General features: G+C 36.9%; 1 protein-coding gene across 1 annotated transcript in view; it reads right to left on the bottom strand.

Moving 5' to 3' along the window:
* LOC133520061 (T-related protein) overlaps window positions 1–22,679 on the bottom strand; it is a 38,944-nt gene extending 16,265 nt beyond the window's left edge. The window contains exons 1-2 of the mRNA XM_061854349.1: window positions 21,845–22,679; window positions 1,270–1,434 (exon numbers count right to left, since the gene is read on the bottom strand). Of these exons, the coding sequence (XP_061710333.1) occupies window positions 1,270–1,430 (161 nt within the window). The 5' untranslated portion in view covers window positions 1,431–1,434; window positions 21,845–22,679. The remainder of the gene's footprint in view (window positions 1–1,269; window positions 1,435–21,844) is intronic.
* Window positions 22,680–23,685: the final 1,006 nt, after the last annotated feature.

Raw genomic sequence — 23,685 nt, 5'->3', positions numbered from 1 at the left:
TTTTTTGGAGGTGTACCTCCGCGAAAAGTAAAAAAAAATTGGAAGGAAAAAAATATTTTTATTTTTTGCAATGAAGTTTAAGGACAGGATGCTGGTAAAAAATATGCATTTTGTAGTTTTTTTTATTGTTATCAAATATAATTTTGTTTGGTTCACGTAACTTGAATCGTTTATAAAATATGAAACTTTCAATGATACCCTAATTATTTTACGTTATCCTGAATAACTCGCAAACAAAAGAGAATCGAGGTCTGATGTTAAGCATGGAGGGTCCTTAGGACCTAACAGTACACTACCAGAAATATCGACAAAATCCGTCGTTGGGGGCACTTCTTGTTCGCTTAGCCTGCTAGACCCTTTCGTACCGACTTGATACCGCAATGAAATGCACAATGGTTTCCCAGAAAAGTGATGCTAAGTCCGAATTTGAGAGTCTGTCACGGCGGAAGCGGAACTTGCCGAAAGTACAAAAAAGAAGGCCACTGCCGGTGCGAATAAGGGGGGCTGATTTAACCTATCTGATACCGAAATAATAGTTATGGCAGGCATTTCTGCCGAAACACCTTAGTACATTACGTCACCGTCAATTTTGGTGACCAGAGAGGTTATAATATGTTCGTGATGAGATTGATTATTTATTAGCTTTCCCTTTTATAGGTGACTTTGATGCTGAGAATAACGCGTAGGCACTTTCTGTTCTTGGCACCTATCTGATGAATAGAGAGAGAGATCGTGATACCTAAGGGTTAGGAAGAAAACAAACAGGATCAATACTCACCGACGTTCATGCTGTGTCAACTCCACGTCTATTCTTTACAATCATGCCATTGGGGAGCGTTCAACACCACAGCTATCGGTCATCTCATTGGGGAGGCTATAGCAATAGCCTATATAGTGAGAGAGGCAGCCAAGCGTTAGCTCTCCGGCCACGGTGCTCAAGAGGCACAGCCGCAGCCATTTGGAAAAAGTCAACTCACAGACTTCGTGACGATCATCTCATTGGTGAGCATCTGGAAGTGAACCCATAGTACGTGGTCGTCCAATGTGACGGACACCTCGTGCTCCCGGCCGCCACATGCCGCCGCCACGACACTCGAGAAGTAAGTCACAGTCATTCCTGAAATAATGACAACTCACCGCTCATTCTTCATGACGCGAACCCACAGATGGTCGTCTTCCAAAGCAACGGAGGCCTCGTCTTCGGCACCGCCGCACAAACCACGCCGCTCAATATATGAGCTGCAGCCATTTGGAAAAATGTTAACTCACCGCCCATTCTTTGTGACGATCATCTCGTTGGTGAGCGTCTGAAAGCGCACCCATAGCTCGCGGTCGTCCAAAGCGACGGAAACCTCGCGCTCGCGGCCGCCGCGCGCGCCGCCGCCGCCGACTGTCGGCTCCACGGCGCTTAAGATGTGGGATGCAGCCATATTGCTGGAACAAGCAATCATTTCTCAATATGAATCCAAAAAGTTTAGTTGTTATCAGGAAAACGATGCTCATAAAATTCGGACAAATAGTTATGTTGCACATAAGTTCCGTTTTTGACCAAGCGAACACGAAGCGTCTTCGTTTCAGCTTGGACAAAAATGCTTCCGTATATGTTTCCGGCTGTTCTCATCTAAAAGGTCGCATTTTCAATTGTGAACAGTTTCGATAATTACAATAGACTTTTTATTGTCGATTCATTATCCCGATTTTTTTCAAAATGTCGAGGTCATGGGTGTTAGCGAGGTCTACAGCTTACAGAGCCACCTAGTCTGATTACATCTCATCATCATTACATCATTATTGTAGGTCGTCAGATCAAAAATGTATTTCTAGTCCAGATGTGCTCTTAAAACATGGATGCAGATTTGCATTTGGAGCATTCCAACGGCTGTTACGTAAGGACGCATTTTATTTTCTGTGTTGCGACTTTTTTTCGGCGTTTAAAGCAGGCGATTGTTTTTCGGTGCATATATTTGACCATTAATAGTCACAGAAAAGGAAACTCTTGTACCTGCAAATTCGCGTTTGTACGGGACAAGGGTAGACAATTTCATGGGATGCTCCATTTATCTACGTGTTCCGGTTCTTTACGAAACTTTGGGTAAAATTCCTTAATTTGTGCTGCCTAATGGATGCAATTAATGAATCATGAACGTATCAAACTAGGACGTTCCGAAATAAATTTATGAATCACATGTGAGTCATGGGACACGGGTACGTGTTAATTAATGCAGAGCAGAGAGCCAAAACAATTAGAATCATCATGATTTTCTGGCAAATTTTTTTTTTTCAAGTATTACTCGCGACATTCTAAACTAGCTTATTAATAGTCTGACTTTGCAAGGGCATATGCATGAATTGTACAGACTTTATCAATATAGGTAATAATGGATAAAGGAAATAAAGCGCCAAAACCCTCTAAGTAGTAGTTTTTAGGGTTTTGGGATGGGGATAGGATTCGTCATGTCCGTCTGTCTGTCCTTTTATGTTACAGCCACTTTTTTCCGAAACTATAGGAACTATACTGTTCAAACTTGGTAAGTAGATGTATTCTATGAACCGCATTAAGATTTTCACACAAAAACAGAAAAAAAAAACAATAAATTTTGGGGGTTCTCCATACTTAGAACTGAAACTCATAAAAAAAAATTTCATCAAACCCATACGTGTGGGTTATCTATGGATAGGTCTTTAAAAATGACATTGAAGTTTCTAATATAATTTTTTTCCATACTGAATAGTTTGTGCGAGAGACACTTCCAAAGTGGTAAAATGTGTCCCCCTCCCCCCTGTAACTTCTAAAATAACAATGATAAAACTAAAAAAAATATATGGTATACATTACCATGTAAACTTCCACCGAAAATTGGTTTGAACGAGATCTAGTAAGTAGTTTTTTTTTTAATACGTCATAAATGGTACGGAACCCTTCATGGGCGAGTCCGACTCGCACTTGGCTGCTTTTTTTAGATGTCTATTATTCCTCTCTACAGATTGTATTGAAAAATAATTTTTTTTTCAGACTTTTTCTCTCTTCAATACTTTCTAATTGTAGTAGCTAATGTTCTACTTACTATCGTGATTGTAACATCATACGGTATATAGGTACTTAAGTACCAAAAATACGAAGAATATACAGAGATGTGACTTATTTTAAATACCTATTTTGTATTAAAATACCTTCTTTTTAAGAAAATCATTTTGTATTTTATTTGAGATAGTTTTTGGCAGCTATTTTCAAAGATGTAATAAAATACTTTTTATTAGGTATGCAGGTAGAGATTACAATCTTTGGCGTTACAATCGTTGCAACTTTCTCATTCTTTTAACATGAAACTGTTAATCCTTAATAGTATCCTCGCACATGACCTGACATAGCGAGTGGCCAAAAAAGTGGAATCTTGTGCCATTGCGAGGGTTTCAATTCAAGGTACGAGAGGTGAACAAAATTAGCTGAACACTAAAATATTCAGCTGAATAAAGCAAGCAAATCAAAACTAATGCTTTTAAATATTTATTACTAAAAACAGTAAAAACCATCACTTTTTAGTCAATTCTGCCGGTTAACATGAGGAAACAACTCAAAATTCGTATCTAGAGATTCTAGAGGACTGGTTGACACGCTGTTTTCAAAGAGAAGATTTCGAGAGACTTTCTGAATCCACAATTCCGAGTACTTTTTATCGCCAGAAACATATAGGTCACTAGATAAGTTTTGCAATAGACAAATATGAAACAAAGAGGTGGCCTATCACATATACTTTTTAAAACTATATTACCATAGACAATGATTGGCCGGAAAATATTTACTTTCTTTATATATATTTTTTTCTTTGTATGAAATGAAAATGTTGTATATAATATGCGTAAATCGTCCTTAGCCCACGCCGACGTGTTGAAAGTTAAAATCTATTTTTAGGGTTCCGTAGCCAAATGGCATAAAACGGAACCCTTATAGTTTCGCCATGTCCGTCTGTCTGTCTGTCTGTCTGTCTGTCTGTCTGTCTGTCCGAGGCTTTGCTCCGTGGTCGTTAGTGCTAGAAAGCTGAAATTTGGCATGGATATATAAATCAATAAAGCCGACAAAGTCGTACAATAAAATCTAAAAATTTAATTTTTTTTAGGGTACCTCCCCTACACGTAAAGTGGGGGTGAAATTTTTTTTTCGCTTTAACCTTAGAGTGTGGGGTATCGTTGGAAAGGTCTTTCAAAACTAATAGGGGTTTTCAAGAAACATTTTTTGATAAAGTGAATATATTCGGAGATAATCGCTCCGAAAGAAATAAAAAATGTGTCCCCCCCCCTCTAACTTTTGAACCATAGGTCCAAAAAATATGAAAAAAATCGTGAAAGTTGAGCTTAAGAAAGACATTAAATGAAAACTATAGCGGACATGATCAGTTTAGCTGCTTTTGAGTTATCGCAAAAAGTTTTCCCTTCATAGTAAAAAGACTTATTTTAATTAGGTACTGATTATGCAAATTTGCCTATTTGTTTAACTCAGGTGAAACTGGTGAAAGGTACCGTTTCATCCGTTGGTTAACAATTTACTATACTTTAAGCTCCAGTTTAGCTTATTGTGACGGAAGAGTAACTACGGAACCCTACACTGAGCGTGGCCCGACATGCTCTTGGCCGGTTATTTAATAAATAAATTTAAAAATAAAGTAAATGTTTTTTGGCCAAACATTGTCTATGGAAATATAGTTTTGTAAAATATATGCGATAGACCATTGTTTCATTGGGTAACGGCACCAGTCATGGAACATTTAAGAGCAAATGTGTAGCATTAGTGACATTTGCCTGATTCATGTAAAAATTCTACTCCTTAGCGTGTTAAAAGTTGAATGTCCTATCCCTCTTTTATGTTTCAGGCGTATTATATAAAAGATACTGCAATTCGTTTCCACATAATTAACAGATTAAAACTATGTTTTTTTATCTCCAGCCATGGACCACAAAGCTCCAGTGATGGAACCCCCGGTAATGGAATGGAACCAGTGATGGGTCCCCTATAATGGGACATGAGTACATGACCCTAGCGATCTGAAATATTAGAATGAGACTATTCTCTAATTCCTCAATTCAATATATTAGGGCTAATTTAGACTATGAGAGAAGTCGCATACGAGATTCATTACATTGCGGTATTTCATCGGTCGGCATAATTCCGCAATGTAGCTAAAATCCCATGCGGGTTTGCGCGCCATCTAAACAAGACCCTAAAGTACCGTTCGTATTCAGACTGCACCAGCATTACTGCAGCAGTATTGCAGCGCGATATGACTGCCGACTGCATTGCCTCAAAAATGCGGCCAGCAGTAATGTTGCGTTACCATACTGTCAAAAACGTGAAATTTTAAAATAGTGACATTTTTTTAACTACATTTTACTTAAGTATTCTTAAAACATGAAATTACGGCAGGGCAAGCATCATTGTGTAAGATTGTCCCATCATAGGAGGTATGCAGTTTTACCAAAATATCATTTTTTTCTTACATCTCTGGAGTAACAAAATAATATGTTGTATACCTAATCTCATGGTAAATGCAATTAACAAAACTCATTCCAATTTACACGAAGTAAATATATTATTATAATTTAAAATACGTACTCACCTCTCTTAGCGGAGTTGTTAAGAATTCTTACTGATTATTTTTTCAGTTCCACGACAACTTATGGATTGGCGCCAATTTCTTAAGAAAAAAGCAAATTTAATGAAACATCAAACTTAACTTAAACTTAACTTAAAAGATGCTCTATGACTCTTGTTTATGGTAAAAGGTTGCCAGTACTTATAAACTAGTTTTAGTTACTTATTATACAAAATTTGTGGTTTTATGTCCCATTACCAGTTCCTGTTCCATTATAAGGGTATCTACGTCTATTGCAAAACTTATCTAGTGACCTACGTAAAAAAAAATGTATTTTAAAACTATTTTATATTTTGCATTTTAAATAGTCAAGGAAGTATTTGTATTTCGTACTTAAATACTTTCTTTGAACTATTTTTCACATCCCTGATAATATACCTAGTAGTTCGGTACCTACTCGTACACACCTACCTAATTTTGGTATCCTCAACGAGTATTGAAGATTGTTCAGTAAAAATACCTACTGATGCTATCCACTGATATATTATAACGCTAGCGGCCCGCCCCGCTTCGCACTCTACTCATGCTTACCCAATTTACATTACAATTTACAAAAACCTTAACAAATTATACACCTAAACCTTTCTCAAGAATCACTCTATTGTAATCCGTTCAGTAGTTAGTGAGCGAACATACAGACAGAGGCAGCGGGGGACTACGAGTACGTTTTATACAGTGTAGTGATTTGTTATTTAATGTCGTTTATATAAGGGTGCTTTTTGTTTAATAAGTTTTAGGCTGCATCGTCCATCGTCATTTTCCAACTGGACCTCTAGTCGCCATATTGCTGTCTGTCTGAGCTGTCGTTTACATTAAGAGCAAAGGGGACCACCGCTTGTCCATTGAAACGTAGTCCCCATTTTCCTCTCTGAATAAAAACATTATGAAAAATATTTGTAAACTATTTGATGTATATTATTAACCATGAGTATGCCCCTTCGTTTGACTTTGTTCCATTTCTTGATAATTATAAAAGTTAGGAGTGAAAAACAAATTCCATACAAATTTTTAATGCTCTATGAAATTGAATTGAACTGTCGTGAGACATACTAACATTTCTTATCACTCACACTTGTAACCGTTGAGTTAAGCCGTGAAATTTGCTTAATGCTCCTAACTCTTATAATAATTGAATATTCGAAAAAATTCAAAGAAGAGGCGTAGCTGTGGTTGATATATCTACGAATACATACCACATAAAATTTCGTCAAAATATTTTCAATAACGTTAATATCCAGACAGCAAAATGGGGACTAGCTACGTTTGTATGGAAAGGCGGTTTCGAAGCGGTCGTCCAGTTTCGTCTTAACACATACTGTGACACATATCGAAACTAGCTTTCAAATATTTCCTAGATATACCTAGGTAGGAATTAAGTAGGTACCTACTTATCTTTTCCTTAAATTCTTCGTCGCAAAATTTTTAAAAGCTAGATAAAAAGCGCATACCGAAAAAGTAAATACGCCTGTAATGTAATTTAACCACTACGTATCCATTACGAAATATACCACGAACCGGTGGCAAATAAGCCGGATATTTTATTTTACTCAAGTTTGGCTCACGATCTCGCCCGCTGTTTGCAGTTCCCATTAGCACGCGCTACGTCGGTTCAACGTACGTTCCTGTACGATTTTTATAATTTAGTTTCAGACCGGTCAGTTGTATAGGTACGTATAATGAACTAAATAAATTTTGAATAAAACTATGTATTTGGATGGTACTCGTACGTTCCCAATGTTTTACTAAATAGGCGAGAGTTCTTCGTAGCTATTTAGCAGCGCGTGTTCGATACGGCCCGATTCGAACTTTAATATATTTCCAATATTACGACGTTTCTTCAAACAACAACGTCACTTTTGACACAGACATCTCCGACTCATATCGTATCTAGCCTATCTAGACCATATACCTAATATTTGACGTACCTTAAAGTTCGAATCGGGCCGATCTTGCCCACAATTCACTTATACAACGGGTCTCTTCTCTCTGGACATTGACCGAGATCCCGAGTAGTTCCTTCTCAGGAATAGTCTAATATGATAAATTATTTGATTAGATAAACATATATTTTTTTTAAGTTAAATAAATGATCAATAAATAGGAGGATAGTGTATTAGTTGTTCATGACATACCCTTTAATTACCGTGTATCTGCATACAGGCTGTTCCGAAGTATTAAATCGAAAATCATTAATTTCTCCGTTAATACTGTGGTGTTTGGAATGATACTGTGTACACAGGTTAGAAATACCCTAATCGACACGTGCTATTCATCTATGTCCAGAGGGTAGAGACACGTTGTATATTGTCCAGCAGAGATGTGAATAATAGTTTATAAAACGTATTTAAATACAAAATCCTTGATATACTATTTCAAGTGCAAAATACAAAATACTTTTTAAAATTGTATTTAAAATACTAAATACGAAATAGGTATTGCAAAATGCTTTTTTAAAATACAAATACTTTGCGATAAAAGGTACTCTTGAATAGTGAATACCTAGTCTGAATTAAAAAGTATTACTCTGAATTTACAAGGCCTTCCTTGTTCTTTAAAAACAGTCTGTCAATCAGTCCTGTTGCTTCGTGTTGTTTCCACAAATATATGTAGTTTGCTAAGTAAGTACCTATTATGTGTTAGGGCGCGTAAAAAAAATCGTAGGGAAGTCGGGCGGAGCTAAGTCGGGCTATGGACGTTCCGCCACTGGTAGGGATTGATATTTTGAAAGTGGATTTTGATTTACTTATAATGCCCGTTTGATGTAAATGCGTGATTATAAATCAACTTGATAAGATAGATTTCATTTTACCTGTATTTGTCACTTGTTTTGCTTTGGATGACACAAGTAGTAGTAGTAGTAGTAAGTCTTCTTTACTCCTTAATAAAATATCAGTAACTATTATTAAGGACCTCTCTACAGAGTATCTAAAGGCCTCCTCCATTTTTCACCACAAGTCTCTATCAGTTGCCTTTTCCATCCAATTATTTCCCGCTCTCTTTACTATTTCGTCACCCCATCTCTGCGCTGGCTTTCCTTGCTCTCTCTCCATATGGTTATCTTCTTTGTCCATCTATCGTTCTTCATACGTGCAATATGGCCGGCCCATTTCCACTTTAGTTTTTTGCAGTGTTGTAACTGTTGTAAGGCGTCTATGAGTTTTGTTTTGTTTCTTATCATCTGCAAATTTTTTTATCTCAGTTTCAGGATGCTCCATGGCTATCTAAAAGTTTTAATCATGTGTCGAAAGATGGCAGTAAATTTCAAATTCTCTTTGCTAATAATAAGGTCGACATTTTAAGAAACTTGATTTTTAAATATGGTCGTGAACTCGATTGTACGTGTTACAATTTATTGTATTGTAACATTGTAGTGTAGATGCAATCCTTTGTCAGTTTCTTCAATACAGCTGCAGTACAGGAAGTTTTAATCTTATTTAGAAAATCTGAGATTATCCAACAAGTTTTCAAAGTAAAATTTACCTGTTAATTTGGATCGTTCCGCACTTTATCATTGCAAAGTTGACGAGTGAGCCTTGTCGCCACCAACGCTGAAGCCCCTCGTTATGAAGCGAAATCGATCTAAAATACATGAGTGACCCGTTTTAATATAATCGGACTCTACTTTGATCCGAAGACAATTTTTTTGTTGAACTAATGGCATTTTATTGGGCCATAGATCACCGATGCGCAGACGCGGCATTGGGTAAAGAAAGTTATTACACGTAATTAAAAGACGATAACAGAATTTATGTTCCTAGCACGCTTTGTATGTACATACACATATACAGGGTGGTCTGGAGGGGATGGTCGATATCGATCATACCGAAAACTATAAGTATAAATATTTTATTTTTGACATTGTCTTCATTGGTTTTTACATGGACACGAGTTTAACCCGTCATTAGGTATTAAAATTTAATTTTTTTATTAATTTAATTGATCATATTCTGGCTGCCTGCTTCTCAAGAGTCCTCCTTATCCCCGGAACCCTTTACTCTAAAACTCTGAATAACATATTACATATTTGACGACCGGTCTGGCCTAGTGGGTAGTGACCTAGTGACCCTGCCTATGAAGCCGATGGTCCAGAGTTCGAATCCCGGTAAGGGCATTTATTTGTGTGATGAACACAGATAAGTAAAGTCATGGATGTTTTCTATGGTGTATTCTCATTTCTCCCCGCCCCACACCAATTAATGTATATTATAAATATTGAAAACATTCAAAAGCGAATCTTATCAACAATAAGTAAAACTTAGATGGATCGATGTTTCGCCCTTGTTAGCCTTTGGTTTGAAATTTAAATTGAATCATTACTTTACAATTTAATACCCACCGGGCTACCGCGATTACTGGGGCAAACTAATTATTTTAAAAATATACCCTAGTTTGATCGAATTGTCGTTTTCATATGTAAAAATATGCAAATGTATCTTAAAAATATGGTAGATGATTTGCCGCTACTGTATTCATATTGTTCTCATACTTAGGTGTCGTGCTAAAATTTCCGGTAACACCTATGATAGAATCACTCGCGATTTACCGGTAGAATGAGCTAGTGTTAATATACTTTGTATATATTTTGGAAACCTATAGTGCCCGGAATGTATCTGTAATTATAGAGTCACATACGAAACCGCCGCCAAATTTGTGTATAAAACCTTATACCTTGTGTATACTTGCAAATTTTTTTTTATATTACAATTTCTACCAACTACCCTCTTAGGAAATATCTATTACCTTTTCTTACCAAAATACAAAAATCTGACAGTTGGATTTATCCCAGTTTGATGTTAAGCGACTCACTTATACGTCATTTGAATGTTCATGTAAATTTTAATGTTATTAACCGACTTCAAAAAAGGAGTTTATCAATTCAATCGTACTGTTTTGGATGTTTGTTACCTCAGAACTCCGTCATTTCTGAACCGATTCGGAAAAATATTTTTTGTTTGAATGCATATTAGTCCCGTTTTTGCCAAAACCCAGTTCTGATGATGGGATCCGTGAGGAATCTAGGGAACTCCTCAAATCTTATAGGCATATATATGTATTTTCATCAACAATCCAAGCATTTTGATCCAAAACAGTTCCATTTGATGAAGTGGAACTGCAGATGTTGCGATTTGTCCTCTTCGTTATGTTTGTTAAGCAAGTAAATTATGAAGAAACTTTGGTTTTAAGTTTTGAGGAGTTTAATGGCTGCTCTATATGATGGGCCATCATACTGGCCCACTAAGATGGGCCAGCGTGTAGAGAGGGTAGTGGTGTTGGATGGCTTATGGCGTGGCGGGATGGTAATGGGATGGCCACGGTGTCAGTTTTTCGTCGGTCTACACGTGGCCCATTCTATAGTGCGTGCTCTTAACCATCGCATGGCCATCTCGCTGGTGCAGCGCTGGGGTCTCGTGTACAGGAGCCATAACCATCGCATAGCCATTTAGCTGGTCCCACGCTGGGCCATCGTGTAGAGGAGCCATAAGATTTGAGGACTTGGACCTCGTAGAACCCATTATCAGAACTATCTGATGTGAAATGAGAGCCAAGTTCAATATGAAGTATATGTGTCGTTGTTGACTCGCCGACAAAATAATTGAGATCTATATGGGTGCCATTTTCTGTGCTGTGTAGAAAATCTTGAAATTATAATGAAAGGAGGAAAGGAAAGGGTTCCTTACCAAGGCGCTACGACAACGAAATGCTTTGTATTGGGTCTCTCCCCTACCCTTCCATATTAGTGCAACAGTGACAGTTTCGTTTCGTTCGCTACAGCGCGTAAACGATTGGCATTTTAGCTACGCACCCAGCCAGGATCACCCTGTACGGTATCGACGTAAACACGAGTTAGATCTAAACCCGGCCTTGCTCACACAAGCCTTGCCATTAAAAAGAAAATGTTCGCAATCCGTATACGAGTGGAGCTTAATACTTATTTATACGCGGAGTCGTAAAACGATGTATAATGACGTTGCATACGGGGCTAGTGTGTAATTACCTCGTCTTTATACGCGAGGCTTACGTTGTTGAAAACTTTAGATGTATCCGCGGCATTGTGGGTGTATGGGGCTTAAAGTAAATTACACTAGCTTCAGTCCACACTACCACAGATATATAATGTTCAGAGGAAAGGGGACGGCCGTTGCTCTATACAAAAGTAGTCCTTATTTTCCTTTCTGAATATTGTCATTCTGGAAAATATTTTTACATAATTTGGTGTATATTAACAATAGGTACGCTACGTTTGACTTTTTTTCGATTTTTTGATTATTGTAAAAATTAGGAGTGAAAAACAGTTTTTATACAATTTTTCAAATGCTCCTAACTTTTATAATAATTAAAAATTCGAAAAAAAAACAAACAGGGGTATGGCCGCGCTCGATACACAACAAATTGTATCAAAATATTTTCAATAATGTTAATATCCAGAGAGGAAAATGAGGACTACGTTTGTATCCTGGTGCTCCACTTTCCTCTTAATCTTTAGTTTTTTCTAGCGCCAAAGAATAGGGTTCTTCAGGAATAGCGGTTGGTACAACAACACGTGTTTTACTACTGGTACTAATCTTCTCTTCATGAATAAGCGAAAGATAGTACCTACCTAATATAATCCGTGTTATAAACAACGAAAGGTTGCGTGAAAATAATGAAATATATCACTGTTTTTTTGCAGGAATGTACTGATGTTAAAGGGTCGGCAAAGCGCATGAGTTGCAAGCCTCCATAGGCTACTGTTAACCTATACTGAGCATATAGTATTATGTCAGATTTTTTACTTTTGCTGTCGATTAAATTTATAGATGGATTAATGAGAATTAGGGATACCTAACCATTTTACCGATTGTTTTTTACTCGATCGAAGTATTAGTAAAGTAATTTTTTAAGGAGTACTAAGTTTTATAATTATTATTTATTCAAATTAATACCGCTATTTAGAGAATTATAACAAAGATCCATTGATTGCCATATGGCGCAGTATATTTTAGATTTCGAACTAAGTGCATATTTTTTTTCTAAAACTACCTCTCTACTAGAAACTACAAACAATTATCTTTGATTATAAGTTTGCCTGTGGCGTCTGTGCTCCAGTCCTGTTACCTTTTCATAAATCTTATTTTTGCGCCCGGCTACTGACCTCCTATTGCGCAACGTTATTAGTAATCTAAGGCCCAAGTTATACTAGATATGAGCTTAGGTACAGAAGACATTGTAATGAATAGTTCGGCGGGTTTCATGGCAAATAAATGCCAAGATTCAATAGAACTTGTCGCGCGCTCGTTCGTCGTGGAGATGAACATAAAATAATTTTGCTATTGTAAAATGTAAATAAGTATCCGGTTATTGTTAAAAAAATGCCGAGTTTATTTTAAGAAGAGACCGATACGTCAAATTTTCAATTGGATTTTATATAGGTACATTAGGAGCAACTTGTATATAGGTACCAAAATTATGTTACCTAACCATATTCAGATTCAGAACTAGTGATTATGGAGGGTAGAGGTAAAGAGAAAACTATGCGTATGAAAAAGTGTCCGTTAATTTTTTTAAATAGGTGGATGGCGCCACAATATGTACCAAGAATATCTGATAAAAAAAAACAAATCATTGACAGCGCAAGCCAAGCGCACTTCGATCCGTCAATAAGGGCTAAGTTCATAGCTACTCAGTGCCACTCTGGAGAGATTTGGAACTGTTATTTATAGCTGACAGATGGACACTTGCAACTGTTCTCCTATTAGAGATTTTCTTCTTACTTCTGCCCTACATGCTAGTGGCATTGCTTATCTATATAGGATTTATCATGTATCGAAAGATGGCAGTAAATTTACTGTGGCTACAAAGTTTTCTTTGAGAATCCACCACACCACCACATGTACAGTGTTGCTAAGACTAACAGGCACATATAGCTTTTACACTGAAAAGTTGTCAGATCCCCTAGTAGGAACCACATTTGTACGTTACGTACAAATAGCCATACATTTGACGTGCCCCTCCCCCGCAAAATTCGGCAGACTGTCTTGTACAGAAAATTACAGACAAGGCGTCTCCAGTTGTTAAATCCTCCAAGCATTAGACATCAACGCATTACTCAATTTTATTTCGTGAATAAAACCGGCCTTAAAATAATGATAATTTTTGAAAAAAATATTCACCGCATAGGGTTCGTATCGGAACTCTTGATTTATATGAGGAAAATTCAGAATTTTGATAAATTCCAGTTCTATAAACTAACATCAATCACAAATCCGGCCAATACGACCCGGAATGTCAATGCCTTGCAGAGCCGGCGCGGCGTTTTACAGATCCTATAAAATATCAAAGATAACAACGAGTGGCACTGATGGCGCGCCGCGTGATTGGACGTTTATGGCACCGTCGATAAATGTGGGCCTTTATGTAGACGCGCATTCATATCGCAATTGTTCGTACCGTGAGCTGAGGTGCTAATTATCAAATGCAAGACCGAAATTCAAGAAACAACGTGTATTACTTGCTAGACCTATTTTGTTGCTATATATGTATGACACCAGCTATGTTGTCCGCAGCAATTCCGCATCAGGACAACCGTGTACGCTATATACAGTTTTCCACCGCCTTAATCTATATAGATATATATGTATAAATGCGTGTGTCCTGACTGACTGATTTAAGTACCTGACGTTTGAGCCTACAAACTACAAAAGTCAGAGGGCCTACCGCGAACCACGTTCGACGTGTTGCCTCCCTGTCACACTTACGTACGAATTTACAAGTGCGACAGAGAGGCAACACGTCGAACGTGGTTCGCGGTAGGCCCTCAGATCTAGTTCCATCTATATTGGGTACAAGAAATAGGAAATTGAATCCCTAAGGAGATTAAAAAGGGGATGTTTGTAGGTTTTAAGTTTTATTTTAAGCTGTACGGCTACCACCAGTTTGACACTGACATATTCGCAAGCGTTTGCGTAACTCACTTTCTATGCATCTCGCTCGTACTCACATATTAGTGCGAGCGAGATGTAGGTTCAGAATAGAAATTAAGCGAATATGTTAGTTTGACACTGTTAAGACATTCGTGGTAATGCTACTGAGGTGCTAATTATCAAATGTAAAACCGAAATTGAAGAAACATTTATGTGAGCGAAAGCTTCAGACATTATAATACCTACTACCTACCTACCTACTCTGTTGCAATATATCTACGTACCCTAAGTACACACCTTTGGAGTTGAAAGCAAGCTACCGTACCATAGCTTACCCTCGTGGTATTTTTTTTTAATGCGGATGTTTATGTAAATTTACAATATGTATTTATAACGGATTCTGTTGTACATATATATGTATATAGCTCAATATCTGACAACAAGTTTTGAAACAAGATAAGTATTCAAGCTTTTCTGTGCGGTTTTATCCGCATAGAACTTGTTGATAGTGTTACCATACACTTATCGCTTTTATCCCGTTTATTTTTGAGTTTTTGTATCGTAATTGATTGTGCCTTCTTAATAGAGTTTTTGTTATTCAACAACATGCTGAATAATCTTCATGCGGTTAATATACGAAACATAGAGATCTTATGATCCATCTCTCTCTTATAAGAACCTTTTGAAAAACGGCATTGGCCGTGTCAATAAATGGCGACCCCTATCAATAAACGACTGTATTTTTGAGAGCTTAAAATGTAAGGAGTTCCAAACACCACTTGCTCCCCACTCCCAACCTCTAACCCGCGTACGGAAATGGTTTCAAGAGCACTTTAGGAGAAAAAGCCAACTGAGCCCCTTCTCAGATTTGAGAATTTTAGGTGAATTTCTCCGTGGCGCTGACGAGCGCACCGCGCGGGTGGCTCCTAAAGTTAGTGTGATACGAGTAAGGACAACTGCCAGTGGCGGCTTTAACCATCGCTAGTCGCCGGGCGGCTCTTGTAAAAATGTATGTAGCGCGAGGCCCCGGGCGACTGCCCTGCTCGCCACCCCCTAAGGCCGCCACTGACAACTGCAGATTACGCGAAAAATTCTGCGTAAAAATCTCAAGTACCCATTGACTTTCACGAAAATGACACAATTAGATTGTTTGTTCTTTTCATGCTATTTGAAGATAATATATTCCATAATTGTATGGGGCTCGATAGACAATCTCAATCATTTGCCTCGATAGAACCTATACCATTTAATTATTACCTAACGCTTTATATTTATAATAAAACTAATGAATTATGAAGCGTTGATATAATTTCTGTCCATAGAATAATAGATGAGAATGTGGAGGATACAAAATAACCCTGACATATTTTACATTTATGTGAGATACGTAAAAAGTAATATACATAAATGTAAAAATAAAAAAAAACGCTCGGGTCAGGCGCTGATAAATCATTACCATTCTAGATATATATTTTTGTAGACTGAGCATGTGCCCCCAATGTTTTGTATCAGAAAGTAAAGCATTGTTCATTTTCTTTAGAGAGAATCAATGCAAAAAACTTTTAAAAACCTCTGCTGTATGTAGACGCATATTCATATCGCAATTGTCCGTACAATGAGCAGAGGTGCTAATTACCAAATGCAAGACCCACCGAAATTGAAGTTGAAACAACGCGATGTTGGCATTTTCAATTTCAAAGTTTGCAATAGGTACGATGAAGGCCCCGGCCTATGCAAACGCCGAAAATTAGTGGCCTGATTTCACATTGACTTTTGATCTTTGGTGATATCACAAATGCATCTTAGGTACAGCAAATATTTCTTGCAGGCCTCTCTGTAGTTTGATTCCGATTACCGAAATTGATCTATATCGTATAATAATTATTTGATGAATGGAATGAGGAAATTCGGAAGAGAACCAAGGTTGTTGACATAGCTCAGTGAGTAGCCAGACTAAAATTTACTCGTATGACCGATGGCCGATGGGGTATAAAGGTTCTTGAGAATGTTGAGTGGCGACTGCGAACTGAAAAACGCAGCAAGAAAAGACCCACAATCGAGTCGATGGCTGCGAGCGACGCAAGGCCGGTTTTTATAGAGATCCCTGGAGGAGGCCTAAGTCCCAGCAGCACACAAAATATTTATTAGTTAACTGAAATTCACCTTGAAAATATTGCCTGGAACTCTGAACATAATTTAAGATTTTTCTACTGTATTTCGGATAACATAACAGACCGAGCTGGGATACAAGATCAGATCGATGGAGGATTATAATTTATATTTCGTAGGTGTGTGTATCATTAATGTCACCATGTCGCGAGGCATCACGAAAACAAGTCGAATTCACCTCTAGTATTTTGTTTAATGGTCTTGCGTCATCGTTTCTTCAAACTTGAATTTTCATTATCACTTGACATGTATACAACCATCAACCTTGATATGTTAATCAAACAATAGGCTACATCAAACAACCGAAAGACATGATCAACGAGGTTTCGCTTTGATTGTGAATAAATATTTTTCTGCTACTGCTAGGGTTTTTCATTTCCTGCTCATGGACGATTATGGATTCATGTACACAGCACGATGTGTGTCCACCTGAGGCGGTTAATTGCTTAGGCCTTGGTCTCCCGTTATCGTCGTACGCCGCCTTCTGAATTGTGTGGGACAACTACACACTGCTACAAGACTTTTATAAAGTGTGAGGCTATGAGTCTACACTGCGTACGGAGGTAACAGGAGACTAGGACTAACCATAGGTTTACACTTTTATAGTTACACGTAGGGTTTGCAATCCGGATCCGTAATATATATTGAAATTATCCTGATCTAGATCCGGATCCGCAGATCTCCCCATACATTTCAGATCGGTCTTGCAAACCCTAGTTACACGCATCTACTTGTATATAACCTATTTGGTTGACGCCGTACGGTGCGTAGTGCGTACCTAACTAATCAAAGAAACTTCTTTAATATAATGATAATAACATATAGGTAGGTACTTATAAATAGGAATTTAGGTTTTGCTACAGTGATTCATATAGCTACCTCAATGGAAGTTAATTTCCATAATTTTGAATTGACATAGATATAAAATTAAATTCACATCAATTATTTTTAGCTACAACCTAAATACCAGTAACGGTGAACAAAATTTCTTGTCAACAAACCACTGTCACCACTCATCAATTTCGTTATTAAAATATTCATTGTAAATATTCAAATTCGGAAGCTGATAACCACAATCAAACTTTTTTGGGGGCTACGTTTCAATTAAATTTTATTCCTCCGAGGTTGTCATAAAACTTTAAAGTTTGACGAGTAAAGCCCATTGAGGAACTCCGAATTGATATTAATTCAAATAACCCGGGTTAAAAAGTCAGGGTTTTATGTGGGCTGTAAAAGTTTATTGTGGGCTTTGTGGCGAGGCGGATGTGCCGATAGGGCTGCGGTGCGCCGACGGGCGCTTTGTGCCGCTCGTGCGCGCCCGCCACGTAGACTTGCGCATACGCGAAAAGCACTAACACTACTCGGACTTTATACATGTTTATTATATTTTTCTTCTGGGTATTGACAGTTCACCCATCCTCCGAGACAATTTGTGTCACTTACAGACCTTCAGGTGAACTAGTATACGTTAAGTTCATTGTAATCTCGGGGCATTTATTTGTTCATGGTATCTTCGTTGCAAACTTTACAAGTATTATAATTTATAATTATATTCACTAGGAAGACTACAATCAATGAAGTATTTCATGTAAAAACCAGTGGTTGGCATCTAATGCCTATTGCACTGATGAACCTGAAAACTGAAATACTCCCGAAGACGTAAAATATAGATAGATAGAATACTCTTTATTGCTCACCTCAATAAAAAAGAATTTATTAAATATAGAGCCAGACAACAGGCGGCCATATCGCTAAAGAGCAATCTTAAACAAGAGCTTGATGGAATGAAGAAGAAAAAAACATCACCGTATATTTGGAAAAAAAAAAAGGGAAAATTTGACCAAGATGAATCTTGAGCTTACTCTTACATCGAGAATAAAGCTTACGCTTAAAGAAAATTGAAGTGTGCAAAAGGAAATTTCATGACTGTGAAAGAAGCAGACTACAAATGACAAGACGTGACCACTTTTGAGCTCTGTAGTGGCCGCTTGCAAATACCAAAACGTAAGGTTAGCGGCCTGGAAAATACGAAAAGGTGTATTCAAGAGATACAGTTATAATCTTAGATTTATCTAATCTAACCTTTAATAACATGACATTGACAGTACAAGTCAAGGCACGCATCTTATAGATCTGTGTCTTATCAGATTCATCTGAGGCAAATTCTCACTAAACGATGAGAATAACGGGCATGTGCACACGCAAATAGCGCCATCACTATTACCAGTTACCACCCCATACAACGTTTATTGCCTTTTTCTTCTGAATGCAGACAGCTCGCGCATCTGGACGAGCCTGGTGCTAAATCACTAGTTGTTACAATTTAATAGCACACAGGTATTTACCACGCTATTGGCCATTTTAAATTCTTAATTAGTTAATATAAACAATGCGCGCACACCTGACGTGGTTTATGACACGTATTAATTAGTTATGCGTTTATGTTCGTAGGATATGAATCAAACTGGTCAAAACTTTGTTTTGACGGTTAGTAGCTTTACGCCTCGTTATTCTTATAGAAATACCATGACTAAATGAAACAGTAGTACAATGTACAACGAGGGGGATAAGTCAAATTTTGGAAACGAGAGTGGTAATTCCCGACAGACGCAGGCTGGAAGGAATTAAAGACCCGAGTAGGCAATATTCTTACCCCCGAAGTTACACACAATGTTTTCCATCACACTTGCGAAGGGAAAACTAAATTTTATGCGAAATAATTCTTAAATACGGTGACATTTCAGACATCCGTCCGCCTTATTGTCATTTCATGACAGGTTTGGCAACGAAGGCACAGACCAAAGATGATAGCAAAGAGCATATAATCACTACGTTTTAGATGATAGGATCAACTCATTATACTTATTGTACCTCTATGGCACAGACCTGTTCGGCATTCAGCCACGATTAAAAATTATGTATAAATATTTTAAACGGCTATTAAATTAATCAAATTAATATTTTTAAACATAAACAAAAATATTAAGGTATAAATGTCAGTATTTTAAAAGTAAAACTCATTTAAGCTACTTGGTTTGTATGAATTAGTAAAAGAATTTAAAAAAAAGCTATAACTCTCCCTAGGAAGTTATAGATTTTTTTCACAAATCATTACTGCCGTGGGAACAATATAGGCCTTTGTCCTTGACACCTGCATGAAATAACATCTTTTTCGAGCAAGTGTAATGGAAATGTTATAAATACCTACCTATGTAAAGCCCGACCAGATATATATGATCATTGTCAAGAGGGCGCTGTTTTTCTCATGTATAGTGATGTAGGTGACAGTTCAGTTTAGTATGAAAATTTTAGTTCCAATGAAATTCCGCAATATGGCGCGTGATATATATTACTGGTCAGGCTTTAATTGTGTGCTTGGCGCTTATGGTCGTGAATATCGGATTAACGAATTAAAAAATAACAGTTATAATACGATAGGGTGTTGTTATGAAATAAAACCATGTAAACGGATTACACATATCGCGTAAGTATAATGAATACACCCCGACGTTTCGAATGCTGTACACTTGTACAGGGTTCGTGGTTAACGGGAGACAGGAAAAATATATTCACCTCTGTGAAAATTACAATATGCAAGCACGCTGGATGTATCTAAGTATTATAAATGCATTATACGCGATATAATCTATTTACATTGTTTTGTTTCCTGAGTAACTATCGCGGTAATCGAAGACAATATTATCCACCTGTTGTTAGTTTATATGTAAGTATTTGTAAAATATCAGTACCATAACTCGACAGGTATGGGCATTTTATGACAAGTGTAAAATAACACTGCTTACAAATGTTACAAATAATTGCAGTAACTACTCATAATTATCAGTTACTGCACTATTTATTGCACAAGCTGTATTGTAGTATTCGAAGTCACTGTAGAACCCGGTTTTCTATTATAAATTATAATATGTATATAATTTTCATTTATAGGTAGCATTTACAGGCAACTATACCTGCGCCATTCGTAATCTTGATAAATAACAGCACGTGCCTTTACAGCATATAGTTTTTTTATTTTATTTAATGTTCTTAAAGACCAATCTTTCTACAAAAAAATACTGAAACAGAAACGACGATGCTTGTACGAAGGTAAGGTCATTTTCAAATACTTTTTGAATATTTTATAACATTTTATATGTAAATGGTTATTAATTTAGCCTATTTAATAATGTTTTGTGAAAAATACAAGCACTTCACAACACTGTATAGTATGATTAGGTACTACAGTATACCACGGAGGAGCCCGACGGATATTGTCGATATTGACCAAGCTTTTCAGAGACAAATAATATAATCCCAGATGTTTTGTAATTACAGTTAGTACCTAGATATATTAAAGTGGATAAAGTACCTAAATATAATATGTGGCACTCTAGGAGAATCGTTCAACGAATCAACTTTCAGAATCGACTAGATTGAATTGAGATTGTCAGAATTAATCTAGATGGCGCTGTTCTGGGTAGTAAAAATTCTATAACGCGGTATTATAATCTTTTTTAGGTTAATGACCCCAGGCCAGGCTTAACAATTAGACGAAAGTTGGAGATACAGAGGAGAATCAGGTGGTGTTGAGTGACCTAACCTAACCTAACCCGGGGTTAACCGGTTACCATGGTTACCACTACACTTTGACACTGGGTTAACGGTTTAACCAGTTAACCCCCCCGAGTTGGTGGGAGTGGCGCTTTCACAATTAGATGTAGGTGTATAATTATATGAAGTATTAATACTAATACCAGATAATTATGTCCGATCCTTTCATTTAATTCACGTTTTTATTATTATACCTAGGAGCTAGAACTTTTGAAAAATGTGTATGGAGTCTGTTTTTCGCTCCTAACTCTTATAATAATCAAAAAATACATTATACCATAATTAATTACTGATTACTAATTGTAAGACAAATGCACGTACGCAGTACACTTATTAGACTTTAGTTAGAGTTCAGTAAAGCATGCAGCTTTCAATTCAACGTTCTTTATGCCACAGTCCCAACCTATCGATTCATTTACCTACCTTGGATTTTGAGTATTTAACCTACTGAGAGAAAATTAGTTTTTCAATATAGACATATTTCGCCTTTCTTCTTTTGTGAGCCTTATTTTAGCTTACCTGCTTTCGCCCGTTAAATTCTCAATCCCGTCCACTTAAAAAGCACATAAAATGTCCTAACAAATAATTAGGTTTGTTTTAAATATTTTTCACCGAACACTTTTTACACTTCTCGAATTTCTTTTACCATAATTCACAAAAAAAAAATTAAAGTTTGTGTTTTTTTTTATAATTAATGACGTAACAACTGAACGTATATTCTGTCACAAATCATGATCGGCGGCAGCGTGCCAGCAGCATGACCAACTACCGCGAACTCGGGCGCACTGGCGTCATTAGCGTATATACAAAATAACATACCCACTACCTTTACAACAAGTCATACGAAAACCACTCATATGACTATAACCTTAAAACCTCGTATCCTTCGTCTACATGTAATGACCACTACAGGTTGCGCAAACAAATATCAACTTTATTCACTGAAGTGAAGTGTTCATTATCGGTTTTAAACGTGCGTTGACGCAGGTCGGTTGAAAGCCACGCCTCCAGCCTATTGACAAACATACCGATTGGCGGTGCGCAGGCGGCCTGGCGAGATGATCGCGCGCAGCATTGAGGCGGTACTGAGGTTAGAATTTTCATAAATTGTAGCAATGTCATCGGTGAATTTCGAAATTTCACAGATATTGGTGTCAATTTCTAACACTTGCATTTAAACTCTTAGCTAAAGTGAAATAGCTTTGTCATGGTGCCACATGCCATTATTTTTGTAGGTAATTTACAGAATTATTACTCGTAAGTCGTACGTTTAATGCATAACCACAGGCATCTGTAATTAATTACTGAAGCCTGTTAGGTAAATGTAGTCGAGGCACCTACCTAATTAGTATAGTTTTTTTTTATTCTAAGTACTACCATTTAGCTACTTTAGTTATTTAATTAGTCAATGTTTAGCTTTAAGTTTTTTGCTGGGGACTGAAAATCAACGGTCTCGCTGAGTCTCATAATACATTTTATGTTGTGAATCTGCCTTGTGTTAATATTTATTCATCTGCTGTTGGTTATTGCCAAAATTCGTTTACCAAACTATACCTTTTAACAGCACAATACATAGTTTACTAGCATTGCCTAAGCCCTTTTTGTTCATGTTAACTAAGCAAAAGCATAGTAAACTTGCGGTACCCTCGCGATTTGCGATAAATAAAATTTAGAAAAAAAAAGTATTTTATAAAATACACGATACATGAGGCTTGCCTATACCTAGAGACTAAAGCGCTACATTATACTGAGGTCTTAATTTTTTTACAATAGTTTCGCTTCACAAAGAAAGACTTTCTATACGAAAATCTTTGACTTTTTGCTAAATGGAAAAAGCTAAGATGACAATAGTTTATTGACAAGTAAAATCTAGGTACAGTCAGGATCAAAAGTAGCGGATCAAACAAGGTTTCAAAAGTATCTAACATTCTGTAACAGCTTAACAAAATGTGATGGTTCTATATGTAGAACAATTAAGACGGTAAAAGATATACTTTTGAATGTAAATTATAGAGATTTATCTATATTTGGAAAAGTTATCCAGAATATCAGATACTTTTGGCGCGTTGTTTCATCCGCTACTATTGATGCTGACTGTACCTATATCAAAATGACAAATGCGATGAAAATTCACATCATCATTTCCATAGGTATTCAAGAGTAAAAATGTGGGTGCACACAACTTACTCAAAAATATGCCCCATATAGTGGCCATAGTTCTTAATTAGCGATGGGCAAATTATGAAACATTTCGTTTCCTTAACGGTGACATATTTCAACTGTTGAAAATTACATAATTGACAGGAAATGATTCTGATAGGTAAAAATGTCACCGAATAAATTTCACTTAAATTTCATAC

This window comes from Cydia pomonella, chromosome 7 (genome assembly GCF_033807575.1).
Source record: "Cydia pomonella isolate Wapato2018A chromosome 7, ilCydPomo1, whole genome shotgun sequence".
NCBI classification, from domain to species: Eukaryota; Metazoa; Arthropoda; class Insecta; order Lepidoptera; family Tortricidae; genus Cydia; species Cydia pomonella.
The sequence above is the reverse complement of the archived record's forward strand: the minus strand, read 5'-3'. Positions and strand labels throughout refer to the sequence as shown.